The following is an 18582-nucleotide window of genomic DNA, read 5'->3' as shown; positions in this document are numbered from 1 at the left end:
AAGAAATGAACTTAAAATGAAAACCAGCAATAAAAACATGGGAATATATAGTTCTCAGCATAGAAAACAAGCAAATACGTAATGCTACAAAAGGAAAATAATTATATAATACAATATTAAAAAAATACCTTAATCCTCGTGAAGCTCGGGCTCGGTGAAGGCGACATTTTGGTTGCAGCGGGGCTTAAGCCTCGCTCCGCAGTATTAATATCCAACCTCAACGCGCTGCACTAGTTGCACTTATGTAACTAACGCTAACATTTCCACACGTTGAGTTTTTTTACATTATTTATGGTTGCATTTCCGTAAATTCGGATTTCTATAAACCTGGGACTGCCTGCACATACATGCGTATATTAACTAATTTTGTCAATGGCGCAATCAGATCACTGGACGAATTGAGCCTTATGAATGCTAATCCTTATTATATGAAGATTGCTTGCATTTATTTTAACGTAAAAAAATACTGTCACATTAAAACTGCAGACTCAAACAGGGGTGTGTATAAGTGTGTGTGTGAGTGTGTAGCAATGTGCAAATATACGTGTATATGGATATTAGTGTTTATGTACATGTGAGTGTGTGTATTCATATATGAAAGTGTGTATATTAGTGTACATGTAAGATCTAATAAATCTGAAAATCTATAAAGTATCGAGCCTGGATGGTGCTTCTACTTCTACCCGTGACTAACATGCATAACAACAGTTATTGTAGCCTGCGGAGCTGCGTTATGGTAATGGAACAACATTCATCTCTATGCTCTACACCAACCCACACTGACTTGAGTGGTGATGTATGGTCAAATAACCCCCAAGACCTGCATGGTGTGGGAGTGCTTTATCCAGCAGTGGAGTGACCAAAGGCTTTACTTGTACATGTGTAGGAGTGTGTGAGTTTATATGTACACTGTGTACATGTCTGTGTGTGTATATACGAGTGTCTTTCATTGCGTATTTGAATGTGGTTATGGAAATTGTGGGGAAGTCCTTGGCACCATTCCATTACTAAGTGACCTGGGTTCAATATCTGGTAACAGCATCAGTGGTGAGTGATAAAAAAAAATCTGGTCCTGGAAGTCCTCTATGGTGCCTGAGCCTTAAATGAGTACCTGGTATGGTGTGTAAACATCAGCAATGGGGAGAGAAAGACAGCCAAGGACGGTGCTAGTCAGGGAAGTGTGATCAGCACTTGCCTCAAAAGTGTATGCAGGCTCCACGGGGAGATTGTCTTTGTGCTCTAAAGTGCAGTGTAGTTGTGTGTGCTTGTTCTCTGTCACGGGCTTCACTTTCCCCAACAGTTTGTATGGGGTACTTGGGGGATATCTGTCTCTTTAATGCTTTACAACTAAGAATGACACCCATTACATATCAGCTGTCTCTGTAGTGGGGGCAACCATAACTGACCATGGTCCACTGTAAACAAGGGACTTGAATCGGCCACGTGAATCAAACCGTTACCCTCACTCTCCACCGCAGAGTCGCTATCAGGGCTCCATTTTCTAAATGTGGCCTACGGTCACCTCACTTCCTGCGCCTAGTGTGAGGGCTATAATTATTGCGAATTAAATGTTGCTGAAGATGATGGAAAGCGTTACAGCAGCCACCCATATGCATAACTTTTCTTCCTTCTGTACTTTAATGTACAGTGAGTGCAGCATTCACTGTGGACCCACCTACTCAGTATACATTTACTCACCCACTCACATTAATTATCTCATTTACCAAACCACTCACACAGCACTGACCCACCTACTCACTCACATCATCACCTAACTCAACATACTCACTCATCGATCCATCCCCCAAGTCACCCACCAACTCAAGCAGGCACGCATTCACTCACCAAACATTATCCCTCTATGGATGAGTGGGCGTGAGTATGGGGGCAGAGTGAAGAGATGGGCAAGGGACGGGTGGGGTTATGGGAAAAGTGAAGGCAGGAGCAAATTGGGGGGGTTAATGGGAGGTATAAGGAAATGGGTGAGCGTGGAGTGCGGGGAGAGGAGTGAAGTGAGGAGTGAGGACAATGATGGCAGTGGCAAGGGGAATAATTTCGTCACAAGTTGTATTCATGCATGGGCTACGCAAGACCGAGTGTTTACATGAGTATGGCATATGATGGCGTCGGTGACCAGCATCGTGCCCGGCCGCCGTTGTCTCCCGAGTAGCAATGTTTTACACAACGCACCTGCTACTCATTTGAAGACGAGTTAATATCACACACACCCACACATACATATGCGTGCACAATTTGTGAAGTAGTGAATGCGAGGTGTGTCAGTCTTACACTAGCTCTTTACATCTGTGCAGTCCACGCTGGAGTCTCTTCATTTCCTCGGTGCCGATGCCGCAGCCCCACAGGTTGAGTGTCTCCATAGGTTCTTCTCGATGCATCAAGATCCAGGAGAGGGCAGCGCAGTCTGGCAGGGACAGCTTTGTGCATGAAGCAGAACCAGGACATAAGTTTGTCAGACAACACCTGCATCGCCATGAAGATTCAAGAGGATGGAGTGGTGTCAAAAGCAGCCCAAAGGTCAACAACTAGAAGCAGCATCCATAGTTTAACAGAAATGGTCATTTGCCCTGCATAGGGGAATAGTTTCAATGACATGGCCTTGGTGAAATCCAGATTGTACCAAGTCATGGAGACCATGGCAGCAGATGGGTTTGCTGCCATTGCCAAACATCTTGGGCTTGACACTTGAAAGAGAGCTTCATAGGTCATTACATTATTACAGCTTAAATACCATGTCTGTGTCTGAAGAGGAGGTAGAAAATCACCATGTTTACGTCTTTTCCAAGGAAAGGGAGGTGTGGAATATGACGAATTAATGAATGTTGGGGTCCAGTGTGGATGTAAGTTTTTGATATTTACACACATTTTCATTATCCATCTATCCTTTCCTCCCAATTGCTGATAAATTGTAGTTTCCCTGCTATGGAATGGAATATAAATGTCCTCCTTCTGAGAGGAATGTTGTCATGCAAGGGTGGTGCAGTTTGCTAATATTAAATGACAATCTCAGTTCAAAGCAATTCCTTCACCTAAACTTGCCAGAGACATGTGAATGGCTATGTGAAGTTTAGCATCACTCACGAGAAGCTGCTCTAGGGATGGCTTTACCCGCAGTTCTGCTCAGATCGACACCGATCGCGTTGAGCTGCTGCTCATGCTGTGAGATCCACTGATCCAAGAGAGGGATCTCGGATCTCAGTCGCACGAGCACATCTTCAAGAAATATCATGCAGACTTGTTCTCCCTTTATGAGCACCAGGTTAACCAGACGCCGTGTTTGCACAACGGGGTCATTCTCGCTGTTAAGAGACGTGTATTCACTGTCCAGGACTATCCCTGTTTGATAGGAATGGTCAAGCACTTCTGAAGACTTCGCCTGGAGGTATTTCTGCAGATTCACTTCGTTGGTTTTAATGATCTCATATGCAGGATCTTTTGATGCCATCACGACAAATGCATCGAGTCACCTGAAGAAAATGAAAACAAACCACGTGTCACCTGTAAGCATAGTCGTGTAATTTTATCCAGGTACAGGGAAGAATAATTCTAAAAAAAGAAAATGTTGCTACTAAAATCTTAGAGGTCTCGGTTAGGTACAATTGTGACTTTAGGTATTTGATTGTGAATACATTGACTTATTTAAATTGTAATGAAAGCTTAAAATTGTTATTGGAATATTCACATCAACACAACACAACGATAAAAAAAGTAAAATGTGAACCTAATTCAAAACGCCACACAGTTTTAGCAGATTAAGCAGCTGCGTGACACCACGTGCTCACTGCCTCGACCATCGTGATGCCACGCAGACGGCAAATTGCGTTGTAATGTGTAAAGATCGGGATAGCGTCACCTCTAGTTGAGTGACGATTAGAGGGTGGGAGCCAGGTTTGATCTTGGGTAGTCCCTATGTAGTGGGCACTCCCATGCTCTCAATGTATGGGTAGAGGGTACTCTGAGATTGTCTAGCAGTGTTATGACGTCACATACCGCGCTCCCAGCAGCGGCTGGCGGGGCCGTTTGTGAGGGGGCCGGGGGAGCCGACGGAGGGAGCCGATGGAGCCAGGGGGCCGACGGGACGGGGGAGCCGGGGGTGGGGGGGGCGACGGAGCCGGGGGGAGGAGGGGGCGACAGTGCGAGCAGAGGGAGCCGACACTGACTTTCTCATACATCATACACTGACTCACTCACACCATGCACTGACTCACTCACACATCATGCACTGACTCACTCACACATCATGCACTGACTCGCTCACACATCATGCACTGACTCGCTCATCATGTGCTTACTCACTCACACATCATACACTCGCACAACCACTGACCCATTCACTCATCATACACAGGTTCACTCATCGTGTGCTGGCTCACTCGCACATCATACACTCACTCTGCCGCTGACTCGCTCACACATCATACACTGACTCACTCATCATGCGCTGACTAACACATCGTGCGCTGACTCACACATCATATACTCACTCAACCTAATACTGACTCAATCATCATACGCTGACTCGCACATCATACGTTGACTCGCACATCATACACTCACTCACGCTGCTGCTGACTCACTCACACATCATACACTGGGAGTGTCGTGTTGCCAGCTATGGCTGCAGGTTTTGTCGTACATGTTATGTTTATTCTTAATTTTAAAATCACAGTTCCTATGATTACTGCTGTTACATTGTTTTTGTAGCTTTATTTTGGTCTGGTTGTGGTTTAATAGTTTTCTGCAATGTAGATTCATATTTTGTTTGTTGCGGTTGCACCCGACTTAAGAGCGGCATGGCTCACAGGGCTATACCTAATAAATTAAACTTGAATACGCTTCACAGAAATGAGTAAACATGACCTTTTGTGGAGGTAGTGTGTTTGTGTGGGGAAGCCAAAACTTAAAGTACACACATGAGGCAGCGTCAATGTTACTGTAATGTTCATTATGTTAAATAAATCACTTATACAGGACAGCAGTGGTCCAGGTGTCTGTGCAACCACCTTCCTATGCCTTTGAATCTCCACTTGCACTGTCTCTTAGGAATCCTTCAAAATGAGCGGCACGTTACATCATCAGCAGCCATTGTCTCTCTACCGCTGGATGAACGCCCTATATTTGTTTAACATGAGAAATTAATGAAAAAAATTCTTAATTTAACATTTTTTATTAGTATAAATAATAATGAAGCATCTGGTCAGTGAGTATGCACCACGTGCATTTACAACAGCATGCAGAGCATGAGACTATAACGAGTTTTGTACATCATGTTTGTAAACCCAAGTAATCCATTCTTTAGTATGAGATATTTATACATTTAACTCTTTGTGCATTGAGCTGTGTGTATTACATTGCTGCAAACTAAATATCTATACTGTACATATACAGGCCGGTCTGACTTAACCAGCGTTCTTTCTACAAGAATGTGCTATAACAAGCAATATTAATTTATCCCTGGGGTGTCACTATATACGTATGATTTTATGAGTAGTCAAATAGTAGGAGGAGATAATGCAATAGGGAGAAGGGGGTGAGGGCGTGGGCTCAGTCGCTTTTTCTCTCATACAGAACACATCTCCACAGGAAATGAAAAAAATAACACCTGGCAAATGGACATACATTGATGTTTACGCCCAAGGCGCAACAACTCTATTGGTTTCACTATCGTACAGCTCCACGCTACACACAGCAGATGCGTGCTCCCTACAGAGGATAAACTGTCGAGCGTCTTCTACGCCGACAGCACGAGCTTCAACACAAACATCCCCCATGTAGCTCCACAGACTGGTGGGTCAAGTGCTGTTAGTGAGCCCCTTTGAAGACCTGCACGCAAAGTGGGGTAGAAATGGCCAGCACCACACCTGGCCACGTTTGTCTCATAGGTTATACTGATTACCCATTGTACCAGGCACTCATTTAATGCAGACACAACCGAGAGGACCCAAAACCAGTGTAGATATCACGTGCTATTGATAACTGTGGCTGAGTTTGTTGTGCAGCATGGCTCGCCACAAACACACATAGGCGATGTACACAAACATACAAGATACAAATGAGAAAAATCTCCCATATCGTTTTTTACATTATTGGGATTAGTTCTGCTAGCGAGCACCTAAGAAGGCCAGTACGGCACATGAAGGGGTGGGTACATAAACACAATAACAATAAAAGCCATTCGCCAGTCAAAATTGGTGACGTCAACAAAGTGTTTCTGCCAGGCTAAGTGCACATTGAGGTCATGTGGACTGTCGAAGGCTCATGGGCAGTAGGTTACAGGATAGATAAAGGTGTCATGGGTTGAGTGACAGGGATGACTGGCAGATCTACCACCTGTGCTCCCTACTGTTCCACCTTGCTGCATTTTACTCATTCTGCACTCCGCTCGTTGTTGTGAGCATCACTCCTCCGCCCTCCGTTATTGCTGGAGGCGGACATCCTTCACAAAACTCCTCCAGAGACGCTGATCTTGAAACCACTGGTCGAGCTGTTGGCAAGCCCAAACAGCTCCACCATCCTTCTGTTACACAGCAGTCAAACTCTTGCCTATAGCGATAAGCCCCTTATATCTGGACAAACAGAAGCTGTTTGGGTACACAGTGACTGGGCATTTGGGCTACATGACCCAGCCAATGCTGCCTCACCTGCCTTAGTATCTCACTGATGGGCATTTGTCCAGATCATTCAAGGATCTAAGCTGCTCACATAATCTAGTTTGTTAAGCCCACGGTGGATCGTAGACAACTTGAATATGCAAAACCAGTGTGGATGTTTCTTTAAAAGGGATCCAAATTTCTCAAATGTAGAGAAGGGAGGGGATATCTGGCTGAGAAGAACCAAAGCTTTACATGGAGCGACAGGCAATGCAGCATTCACAGTGTGTTACGCAGCTGAGATAATTATGTTCAACCGATTCGGAGCATGACCTCTGCTGCCAAACTGGAGCTAGTCACATGCACCGTTTCCAGGTATGGAAAATTGTTCTGCTCTGTCCAAAACTGCCCCACTGCTCATGGGGAGTGGAGGGATGGGAGAATACGATGACACAGAATACCCAGGCAGGTGCTTTGTTTTATGTGGGGATGCACATAAACCCCATTTCTTAGCAGTGCTCTCGAAGGTCAACAAAAGCTTCTCCAGCTCATACTGGATATAATTCTTATGGTGGGGATGGTTGTAATGTGGAGGTGGGCAGTGGTAATGCACGCTCCTGTCTAATGAGGAACCAACAGTTTGGGACAATTTCAAGATTATGTAAACAACGCCGCCAAGACCAGCCCAACAACCTGTTGCAATATTGGAAATGAATGGATTAGTGATTAAACGTGGTGTTTAATTGAAAAAAGAACGTAAAAACTGCTACAAGGGCCTAAGAAGGCAATGCAAAACTCAGATCTGGCATGAACAGAGGGTGCCTGATGGAAAAGCTGCAGCAGTTGAATAATAACTCTCAGTCAAATAAAGGATGACTTTGCAAACTTCAGTCAGCTCAGGGGAGCCTACTTCAATATTTCCTGCGCAATTACAAATGCCAGTGGCAAGCTCCTCAGCAGTTGAAGGCAGAAACTAGCATGCTAGAAGTAATTATGCTCCCAAATGCAGAATCGCTCTTCGTCATATCCCTTTGAAGAGCTCATGCAAGCCACAGTAACCAAAGACCCTACACCTTCTGCATTGAGCCATTTGAGTATAAAGTGAGAGGTACCCTAAGAAAAATGAAAGAAATCACTAGTATCCAACACTTGCAATATCAGAGCAGAAATGCTGACACCCAGAGGCTCAACTATCATCACATGGGTGAGGAAGATCTTTTAACACACGTGGAGGGCAGGCTTGAAACCAGCTTTCAATGATGCAGCCTTTTTGGTTGGACTGCAGGCAGTCTTACTCGTGCCGTGTCAGTCATAGAAGTTGTTGGACCATACTTATATTTGCCTCAAGCAAGTCTTGACGAACAAAGTGGGGTATAATCTGCTGAGTAGTGTAGTGGAGGCTGTGAAATGAGAAATAATCAATTAGAGTGCCTTTAAAAAGAGCCTCTGTCAAGGTGATGTGCACATCAGTGAGATACAATCATCATTGGGAACAAGGAGGTGTACATTCAGCCTACATTTCTAAAGAGAGAACATACAGTGATGATCACAGGAGAAATCTGTGGATGGTAAGTGACAGGCCCAAATAATTGCATCAAAAGAAAAGGGAATGAGTGACCTCCGAATGAGTAAAGGTTGATTAGAAGTTCCAACAGGAAGCCTTGGTTGCTGGGCGGAGAATGAGTGAAGGGGAGTAAAGCGAGATGGTAGGGACGATATAGGAGAACATTGGGAGGGGAATGAGATGATGGGAGAGGCAAGCAGGAGCGTGTCCATGGTGGAACTTGAAGACAGCAAAGGGGATATTGTGCTTGATGCAGAAATTAATCGGATACCAGTGGAGGGATCAAACACGATCACAGCTTTACCAATTAAAAACCAGGCAACAGAAACAAACACTCCTCTTGCCCTAAGCCCTTTATTGCTCCCTGTGAGTTTGTTCCATCTCCACACTGTGGGCGCCGAGGGACAGATGTGTCCGGCGAGCTGGCATGTGTGCCCATTGAGGTTGGTCCTCAGTGGAGTCGTGTGCTTCCTCCCTCAGGTGCCGCGCGCCTGATGTCCCCCGAGCCGCCGCCTGCGCTGTCTTCACTTGATTCGGGAGAGGAGAACCCGTCGACCCGGCCTACTGCTCTTCGTGAGGAGCCGGATTCGACTGGACAGTTGCATATTCCCCCTGGGACCTCCAGGGAGAGTGAGCCCACCTCCACTGGAGGCCCAGCCACGAGGACTCGCTCAAAAACTCTTCGGATTTTGTGACACCCATGCACACACACTCCCACACCATCAGTTGCTTGTCACACTCAGTAGGCCATATCGGTTATTGGCTGAACCTAGCCTTTGTTGTGCTTATGGGTATTGTTACACGGTGAGGATGGGAGTTGTTGGTGATGGAGGGGATTCCGTGAATTCGCGTTTTATATTTTCTCGTGTTGTTCTGTACATTTGTAGCTAGTGTATATATTGTATAGGTGGGCTTGGGTATTTATATGCTATTTGTTATTGTTAATTATTGAGGCACACATAGCGTTTAGTCACTTTTACTCGCTTTTTATCACCTTATTCACTTAAGCAACCATTGGAAAGATGTTCTAAATCATACCAAACATTAAACTAATTTTCAATGGTATTTATCCAAATAGTGATATACCAAACTTTCATAGAAGCTTATTTCACTTCACACCTACATTTGTAAACTCCCCCCCCCGCCCCGTGCCGGTCCTCTACGTTCCACTTCACACCCGCTCCCCCCCTCCGTGCCGGTCCTCTTGTGCGTTACGGTCATTTTATGCTAATTCCTTTGTCAAAGCATTTTGTTTCCTCCCACACAGCTTAAAAGGACACGACCTGGGCTGGACTGTCTTCACTCCAACGCTGTCCTCATGACAGTATGGTCCCCTTCACCTGATGAAGGCCACTTGTGTTGTGGCCGAAACGTCATGATTTTAGTTGTTTTATTTTTTACCTACGTGACTTTACCGAATAGAACCAAAGAGTATGGATCCTTGCAGTCACGAAAGCTTCAAATCTAGAACTTATTCACTTGGTTAGTTTTAAGGGGGGGTTGACAGCCAGGACGGCTGAATGCTACGAATGGGGGGGGGTAATGTAGTAACATCGGGAATGCCACTGTGTAGTGCCGGCCTGAGAGGCACGGCGTGCGATGTAATTACATCACCGACACCCCATATATGTGGGTGTAGTACCAGCCCTAGTGGGGCTTGGTGAGCGCTGGGTCATGGCGCTGAGTGGCACCACGCGTGGCGTGCAGTGCTGTCCTCTATAGGAGGGGTGTGAAAGTGTCAGCCATGAATGAGGTTAATGTGGGCCATTGCACTCTGGTTGACCCTGGAAGGTACATGACGGGTAAAGTCTACACAGGGGCCCCAAGTTGGGGCTAGTGGGTAGTCACGTGTCAGGGCGAGATCTTGCAATAGGAATCGAGAAGGTAGTCGTGGCCAAGGGCGGAGCCGGCCACGACTGGTAAGCATATAAACCAGGTCCCCAGAGGGACCGGGGTTCAGCTTTGCTGTTGTCTTCTGAAAGATCTACATTCAACGTCCGTGAAGAGTCACCAACACATGGGCAGGACTCAAGCTGGAGTCCTGCTCGTTGTAGCTATCCCAGAGTGTTAGCGCAGATAGCCTGGTGGTCCACCACCATAGGTTGTTATCTGGTAAAAGGGAAGTTACCCCTTCGTGTTGGTATAAATAAATTTGTTGCCTCCAAAGAGTGTCTGCGACTCAATTGAACCGACTACACAATGGTGCAAAGGTCAGTAAAGTGACCGAGGCCACCAGGGGCTGTACCAGTATACCACATCAGATTAACAACGGGCTCAGTGGTGGCAACAAGTTATCCCCTTCGCCTGGAATGCAGGAGGTCGTGGGTTCGATTCCAACCCCGACGCCTGGATATTTGGAGTTTGCATATTCTCCCCGTGGTGGCGTGGGTTTTTCTCTGGATCCTCGAGTTTTTTTCCCTCCACATTTAGAAATATGCGTTTACAGTATTTAGCTGCTACAAATTTCCACGTGATAAGCCACTTCGTTGAGCTATGATTTGTGGCCAGGTTGCTTTTGAAAAACAGCTATATAGATCAGTGGACCTTACTTGGTACAATAAAATAAAAAAATCTGCCGATTCCTGGAGTTATACTATAGGAAGGCCTGGGTACCCAAGGGACCAGGTTACAGCATCTGTCAGTTCAATGAAAAATCGAATAGCTTAGTGGACTTTGCCTGGTTCATAAAATAGTTTTTTAGTGTTTAACCTCACGTGACAAACAATAAATCCAACAAACACACCCAGTGCTGAAATGCACTGAAAAACAGTAAATGTACCAGAATGAAGCAGTACACATCTTGTCAAGTTGTATTTATGCAACAAAAATAACTAAAGAAAAATAACCAAATCCACAATTACATGTGGATGTGATAATAAAGTAAAGCCCTTCTGGATAATGGGCACCCTATGCCCTGTCGGTCGTGTTGATTTTTTACCATATTTCACCACGCTGACTAGTGCGGATTGGTGAAGCGAGGGGGGCAGAACTGATTCATTTGTCACTCGCCTCTGGATTTAGTCCATGGGTGTGTAGTGATGTGCGTTAAGCACTGTGCAATTGGACGACCCCACATGCTCTGGGCACCCTTTCGCATGAGATATTCAAACTCAATCTATTTTGCAGGTGAAATATTTCTGAAATAAAAATGCAATGAAGGAAAAACAGGGAAACTGCCATGACACGGTGCACAGGTGTGAATTAATATATTATAATAATCAGTCACACGACTGACCAAACAAGGCAAGCACACCATGGTGGTGCTCGCTTCATCCACCCAGCAACACACTTCAGCGCAATTGTTTCCCAGCGCCTATCTTGTGACTCGGTATGGGAATCGCTGCGGTGGTGTCCGCTCGTGCAGCTCCATGCGACCCACAGCAGACGCGCGCTACCTACAGAGGATCCACGGTCGCGCGTCGTCTATGCCTACAGCACGAGCTCTGACACAAACATCCCCCATGGAGCTCCACAGACTGGTGGGGCAAGTGCTGTTATTGAGCTCCTATGAAGGCCGGCATAGTACACGAAATGGTAAGTGGTCAGAACCACGCCGGACCGCCTTTGTCTCCCCAATGTGTGATGTTTACACACCGCCCCAGATACTCATTTGCGTTACACACACATTGACCTCCGTACCCCCACCGCACACACACTCACTACACCATCTTACACATACACAGACATTTAAGCACCAATTAAAAAAAATCTGCCATGTAGCCTACACAGGCGGTTTATATTCTAGACCACACCACCCACCGTCCCCCACACGCCACAAATTCCCCACACTCACCCACGTTGTGAAGTGTCGAGCCGCCAGCGTCTCTCGCCCCTGACATGTGCAGACGCGGCCCGGCTCCCCGTGTCACCTACTCTGCTGTTCCCTCAGCCTCAGGCCCTGACGCCAGCAGTGGCATCAAGAAGTCTCCTCCAACAGCAGCAGAAAGGGGAGGGGTGGGAGAGAGGTTGGTGTGGGGAGCTGTGGCACCTGCAAGCACTGTGGTTCTTTATGTGTGGTAAGTGTATCTTTCACCGTAATAAAGTTGGTAAAGATTGGAACATGTTGGGGCTGAAACGTAGCTCAGCTTTTAGCATGGGAGTCAATGGGATAACGATGATTCTAGATTTGAAGCTTTCGTGACTGCAAGGATTCATACTCTTTGGTTTTATTCGGAAAAGTCACGTAGGTAAAACAAATTAAAATTAAATAAAATAAACAATTAAAACACGACGTTTTGGAGGCAACGCAAGCTTCCGTCTTCAGGTGGGATCAGTCACAGCCAAAATCGCTGCACCAAGTGGCGAGGCTCTGGGAACCTAGCGCTTAAATACAGGTTAAGGTGGGGGGGGGGGGGTGTGGGAGGGGCCATGTAGGGGGACTTTAGTGGGGTGCGGAGCTGAGTAAATCCGTCTTTTGTTGTGTAGAGGGTGCGGGGGATGGGTCACTGTGTGTGTGCAATATAAACGGAAAGAGGCTCTGCCAGGCTGTGCTGTAAGGGGAGGCAGTAGAAAAAAGGAAAATCGAAAAGTTCGGAAATAATGGTTAGTATACCACTGCTTGAAATTGCTGTTAGAAATAAGTTAGCGTTTGGTATGATTTAAAACGTCTCTTCAGTGGTTGCTTAATTTGAAACCATCCTCTCGGTTGAAGTAATGCCTGTGTTTGTATTTGTTGTGTAGAGGGTGCGGGGGATGGGTCGCTGTGTGTGTGCGGGGATGAGTTAATCCGTCTTTTGTTGTGTGGAGGGTGCGGGAGATGGGTCACTGTGTGTGTGCAATATAAACGGAAAGAGTATCGGCCAGGATGTGCTGTAAGGGAGCAGTAGAAAAAAGGAAAATAGAAAAGTTTGGAAAGAATGTTTGGTATACCACTGCTTGAAATTGCTGTTAGAAATTAGTTAGTGTTTGGTATGATTCAAAACGTCTTTCCAGTGGTTGCTTCATTTTAAACCATCCTCTTGGTTGAAATTATGCCCGTGTTTGTATATCTGAATGGCTTTGTGGACAAATCTTTGGTGATAACCTGTAGGTTTACAAAGAACCTTGGTATCGGAAAAGACAATCTCATGATCACCCATAGCGTTGTAACAGTGATCAGCTACAGCAGATGCATTCTTTCTGCCGTGTTTCAAATCTGATTTATGCTCGCGAATTCGGTCAGAGATATGTCGTTTCGTCTCCCCGATATAACAATCACCACAGGTACAGCTCAATTTGTAAACTCCGGGGTACTGTAAGTCAGGGATGACATCCTTTACGGATGGGATCAGATCACGTATTTTGTGTACTGTATTGAATCGGACTTGGATCTTATGTTTGTTTAGAATTTTGGAAATCTTTTTAGTAACGCCTGCTATGTAAGGTAGTGTGATGGTTTTGATCGGAGTATCAGGTGGTTGTTTCTGTATGGTAGGAGAAACAGCTTGGCGGATGGTACGGTCAGAGTATCCGTTCCTCCTAAGGGCCAGCCGTACCAATTTTAATTCACTGGTCAAGTGGTGTTGGTCTGAAATGCAATGAGCCCTATGGTGTAACGTTTTGATGAGAGGATGTCAACCCTGACTTACAGTACCCCGGAGTTTACAAATTTAGCTGTACCTGTGGTGATTGTTATTGTTGACGAAACGACATATCTCTGACCGAATTCGTGAGCATAAATCAGATTTGAAACACGGCAGAACGAATTCATCTGCTGTGGCTGATCACTGTTACAACGCTATGGGTGATCATGAGATTGTCTTTTCCGATACCAAGGTTCTTTGTAAACCTACAGGTTATCACCAAAGATTTGTCCACGAAGTCATGCAGATATACAAACACAGGAATAATTTCAACCGAGAGGATGGTTTAAAATTAAACAACCACTGGAAAGATGTTTTGAATCATACCAAACGCTAACTAATTTCTAACAACAATTTCAAGCAGTGGTATACCAAACATATTCTTTCCGAACTTTTCTATTTTCCTTTTTTCTACTGCTCCCTTACAGCACATCCTGGCCGATACTCTTTCCGTTTATATTGCACACACACAGTGACCCATCTCCCACACCCTCCACACAACAAAAGACGGATTAACTCATCCCCGCACACACACAGCGACCCATCCCCCGCTCCCTCTACACAACAAAAGACGGATTAACTCAGTCCTGCACACACACAGTCACCCATCCCTCGCACCCTCTACACAACAAATACAAACACAGGCATTACTTCAACTGAGAGGATGGTTTCAAATTAAGCAACCACTGAAGAAACGTTTTAAATCATACCAAACGCTAACTAATTTCTAACAGCAATTTCAAGCAGTGGTATACTAAACATATTATTTCCGAACTTTTCGATTTTCCTTTTATCTACTGCCTCGCCTTACAGCACAGCCTGGGAGAGCCTCTTTCTGTTTATATTGCACACACACAGTGACCCATCCCCCGCACCCTCTACACAACAAAAGACGGATTAACTGAGCTCCGCACCCCACTAAAGTCCCCCTACATGGCCCCTCCCACACCCCCCCCCCTACCTTAACCTGTATTTAAGCGCTAGGTTCCCAGAGCCTCGCCACTTGGTGCAGCGATTTTGGCTGTGACTGGTCCCAACTGAAGACGGAAGCTTGCGTTGCCTCCGAAACGTCGTGTTTTAATTGTTCATTTTATTTAAATTTGTTTTACCTACGTAAAGATCCTGCAACACAAGATCGCTTGTGTTGCGGTAGAAACGTCGTGATTGATTTATTTTAATATAATTTTATGGTATTTCTACATACGTGACTTTACTGAAAAAAAGCAATGAGTAATTTATGCAGTCACGAAAGCTTTAATTCTTTATTAACACACTTCTACGGGGAAGTTACCTTTACAATTCTGTACTAAACTAATTGCGCCCCCTTACATTTTCCTGCCCCTCCCCCCTCTTCTGCTGCTGCCGTGCCCCTTGCTTTCTTCGGACCCTCCCCCCACCTCTGCTACTTATTTTAAGCCTCTGTCTGTTCATCCCTCCGGCCCCTTTTTTCTTGCTTCTCTGTCCCTCTTTCCTCTTCTTACCTCTTGTGTCCCTGTATATGTATTTCTGCTATCTTATACCTCGTATTTGTTCACTCTATGCTGGTATGTTCAACCCAGAGGATGAACACGAAACTTAGCACTCTTCTGAAATTCGTGGTCTGCCAGGCAAGTGTCTAACTGTGTCGTTGGCCGACTGGTTTTGCATCACGTAAATTTTTCTTAGGTTTTTTGAATTCTCGTCTCTCATCTTCTTGTTGTATTTACCTCCGTGCAGTTTAACGCTCTCTATGTGTTTGCGTTGATGTCACCCTATTTGCTATTTGTTTTTACACCTGATGAAGATCGCTTGTGTTGCGGTCGAAACGTCGTGCTTGATTTATTTTAATATAATTTTATGGTATATCTACATACGTGACTTTACCGAAAAAACCAATGAGTTAATCAATGGTTCTCTGTGTGAGTGAGTCTATGTGTCTCCATGTGAGTGAGCCTATGGCTCTGTGTCAGTGAGACTTTGGCTCTCTGTGTGAGTGTACTCTGTGAGTGAGTCTATGGCTCTCTGTGGGAGTAAGTAGGTCTCTAAGGCCACCACCATCTTGCCCCCTGCCCAGTGCGTCCACCTGGTTGAGCTGCAGAAGTCTATTGTCCACCGCTCCAGACCGCACAGATATCCGACGTCCACCTCCAGCACAGACACCAGCAGATTCTTAAACCTGGTGGTGGAAGGACACGAGAGGGGTAATAGTCAACCACCATTACCACCATCAATACCACCATTACAACCACCAAAATCACCGCTATCGTTAACACCACCATCAATATCACCACCTCCACCACAACGATCACAATCAAAATTACAATCACAATACTCTTTGGTTCTTTCTGTAAAGTCACGTAGGTAGAAAAAATAATAGATCACGACGTTTCGATCGCAACACAAGCAACCATCATCAGGTGAAAAAATATAGCGAGAAAACTGCTGAAACACGAAGTTATATTGGCTTGAGATAAGCTCAGCCCAAGGGTAAGTGGGTGGGGCTAGAGGTAGAATTTGCATGTAAATACAACACCACATCGTGGAAAAGGAAAGAGAGATACAGACACCGAGAGACATCCACACACAGAGAGAGGCACAAACGAAGAGACACACGAGAGACGCATATAGAGAAAAACACACCGGCAGTGAGAGACACCCACACAGGTAGATGCAGAGAGAGATAGACACAGAGAATTACATAATTGCCCATTAATTACTATGGTGTGACAATGCCAATTACCAATGTCAAAGGGAACATCAATGAATGGTAAATGTGGGGTAATATCCCGAGCAGAGCATGTAGACTACATTAAAAATTAAAACAATCAGGCAATATAATATCACATATGGGTTCAGTTTAAAGTTTACTTGTGACAAAAAATACTGAAATAATTGTGCTCCATAGGTTATCTTAATGGTAAAGTTACATAAACATCACGGAATCACTTAAGCTGACCATTTAAAAAGACATTAATTGCAAGATGTTGAGCAAAGGAAATTATTTGGAAGTTCATCTCACACCAAGTACATGTTACTATGAACCTAAATCTGCATAGTTATCGATCAGCAAAGTCGCAAACATGTTTTACCACAAGCAAGGGGTTCGGTGTAGAGCTGTTAAGCAAATTAACCACTGCACACGGTTTTAAAGCTCTCTGCCTCAAAGACAGCACTCTACCAAGTGTCACGACGCAGCTGCACACACCACATGACAATAGGCGGAGTGAGTGAATCTAAGTAGACACTGACCCTGTCAAAGGGGATCCCATGTCTAGAGTATTTGTGGCTGGTGCTACACATTTCTAACGTGATTAGCCATTTAGCTGATCTATCATTTGTGGACAGGTCGCTTCTGGAAAACAGCCACATAGCTCAGTGGGTCTCACCTGGTAAAATAAAAAATAGTTTATAGAGTTCGTTCTGCCTCAACGCGTGTTTTCATAACGCCAATTGGATATAGCACGATGGATGTATTAGGGAACACGTTTTATGACACGGATGCTAAGTGGATATAACGCGATTGAGTCAACAGAACCACGTCGCGCGAGTAGGAATGTGCGGTTGTACGGCTGCCTGGGCACAGCGTCACACGAGGCATTGGGATGCTGCTGGATGCTTCCTGATGCTCCCCACGCGCCTCGGTCTTTGTTCAGCCGACACACGCATCTCACGCTGTTATCACGGACTGTGCTTTACCCTGTATTAGTCATTGTAACGAGGGAGTTTACACAACGCGGTGTTCTTCAGCAACGCAACTACCGCGTTATAGAACACTGCAGTAAATATTGTCGCGGTGTGGAAGGAGCAATGAAGGTCATCTTGTGGCATGGAAAGGCATCGCAGCCCTAGCGAGCAGCCAGAGACAAAGCCTGCACGCACGGCAAAGTTGTGATTGACCCGGGCACTATTAGCAAGTGACACGTATGGACTAATGGTTACTCTAAATGACGATGTTGACGTTGGTTATAACGTGCTACAAATATCCTGAACGCACATCGCATTAGTTCTGACAAATAGCGGACTTTTTAAAGTTATCGTTTACAATGGTTAATTTGTATATCATGCCAAGTGAGCAATTTGCGTGTGGACCCTGACAGCGGCACTCAATGTCCAACTCTTGCGAATGCTCTCAGGGGATCTTTACCGTGCGCTGCGTTCACTCACTCAGCCCCAATCTCCCTGTCGTGAACTCACCACTCACCCACTCACTCACCTCACCCTTCAACTCACTCACCCTCCTCACCTATTAATTCTCCTCATTAACTCACTCACCCTGCAATCCACTCCCTCACCCCACCTCCATCACCCGGCACTCACCGCCTGTCCGTGACCACCTCTCCCGTGCCTACAACCACAAACACCACCACCACCTCTCCCGTGCCTACAACCACAAACACCACCACCACCTCTCCCGTGCCTACAACCACAAACACCACCACCTCTCCCGTGCCTACAACCACAAACACCACCACCACCACCTCCTGCTGCTGCTGCTGTCGCGGTCTCCGCGTGGCGCCGCGGGCCCAGGGGGAGGCCTCGCGGCCCAAGAGCGGCGCCACGGCTCCCCCCCTCCCGCTCCTGGCCCCTCCCCATCGTCCCTCCTGGCTCCTCCCCCTCGTCCCTCCTGGCCCCTCCCCCTCGTCCCTCCTGGCCCCTCCCCCTCGTCCATCCTGGCCCCTCCCCCCCGCCTCCCTCCGCCCCCTACCACCCTGCGCGGCCCCGCCGCCCATTGCAAGAATGGCGGAAAGCGGTCGCGGGGCCGACCGCGCGCCGCCTCTCGCCTGATTGGCTCGCTTCGCGTCACGTGGGAAAGGCGGAAGAAGTGTATGGGGGAGGAGCTGCACGGTTAGGGGCGGGGCCGTGGAGTCAC

The 18582-nt window shown here is 46.1% G+C and overlaps 1 protein-coding gene across 5 annotated transcripts in view; it reads right to left on the bottom strand.

Moving 5' to 3' along the window:
• LOC142923045 (ribonuclease inhibitor-like) overlaps positions 1-18280 on the bottom strand; it is a 46897-nt gene extending 28617 nt beyond the window's left edge. Inside the window, exons 1-6 of one of the 5 annotated variants that reach the window (XM_076063982.1) lie at positions 18191-18280; positions 15796-15888; positions 11966-12097; positions 4009-4025; positions 3100-3485; positions 2290-2422 (exon numbers count right to left, since the gene is read on the bottom strand). In XM_076063982.1, the coding sequence (XP_075920097.1) occupies positions 2290-2422; positions 3100-3463 (497 nt within the window). In that variant the 5' untranslated portion in view covers positions 3464-3485; positions 4009-4025; positions 11966-12097; positions 15796-15888; positions 18191-18280. Of the gene's footprint in view, positions 1-2289; positions 2436-3099; positions 3486-4008; positions 4026-11965; positions 12101-15795; positions 15889-18190 lie in introns of all 5 variants that reach the window. The other 4 variants (XM_076063981.1, XM_076063984.1, XM_076063985.1 and 1 more) reach the window with 4 other exon arrangements.
• Positions 18281-18582: the final 302 nt, after the last annotated feature.

The sequence above is a fragment of the Petromyzon marinus genome, unplaced genomic scaffold, assembly GCF_048934315.1.
Source record: "Petromyzon marinus isolate PM22_M1 ecotype Great Lakes invasive population unplaced genomic scaffold, UKy_Petmar_22M1.pri1.0 PM_Scaffold_25, whole genome shotgun sequence".
In the NCBI taxonomy this organism is placed as follows: domain Eukaryota; kingdom Metazoa; phylum Chordata; class Hyperoartia; order Petromyzontiformes; family Petromyzontidae; genus Petromyzon; species Petromyzon marinus.
Note: the sequence above shows the minus strand (reverse complement) of the source record. Positions and strands in the feature narration are given on the sequence as shown.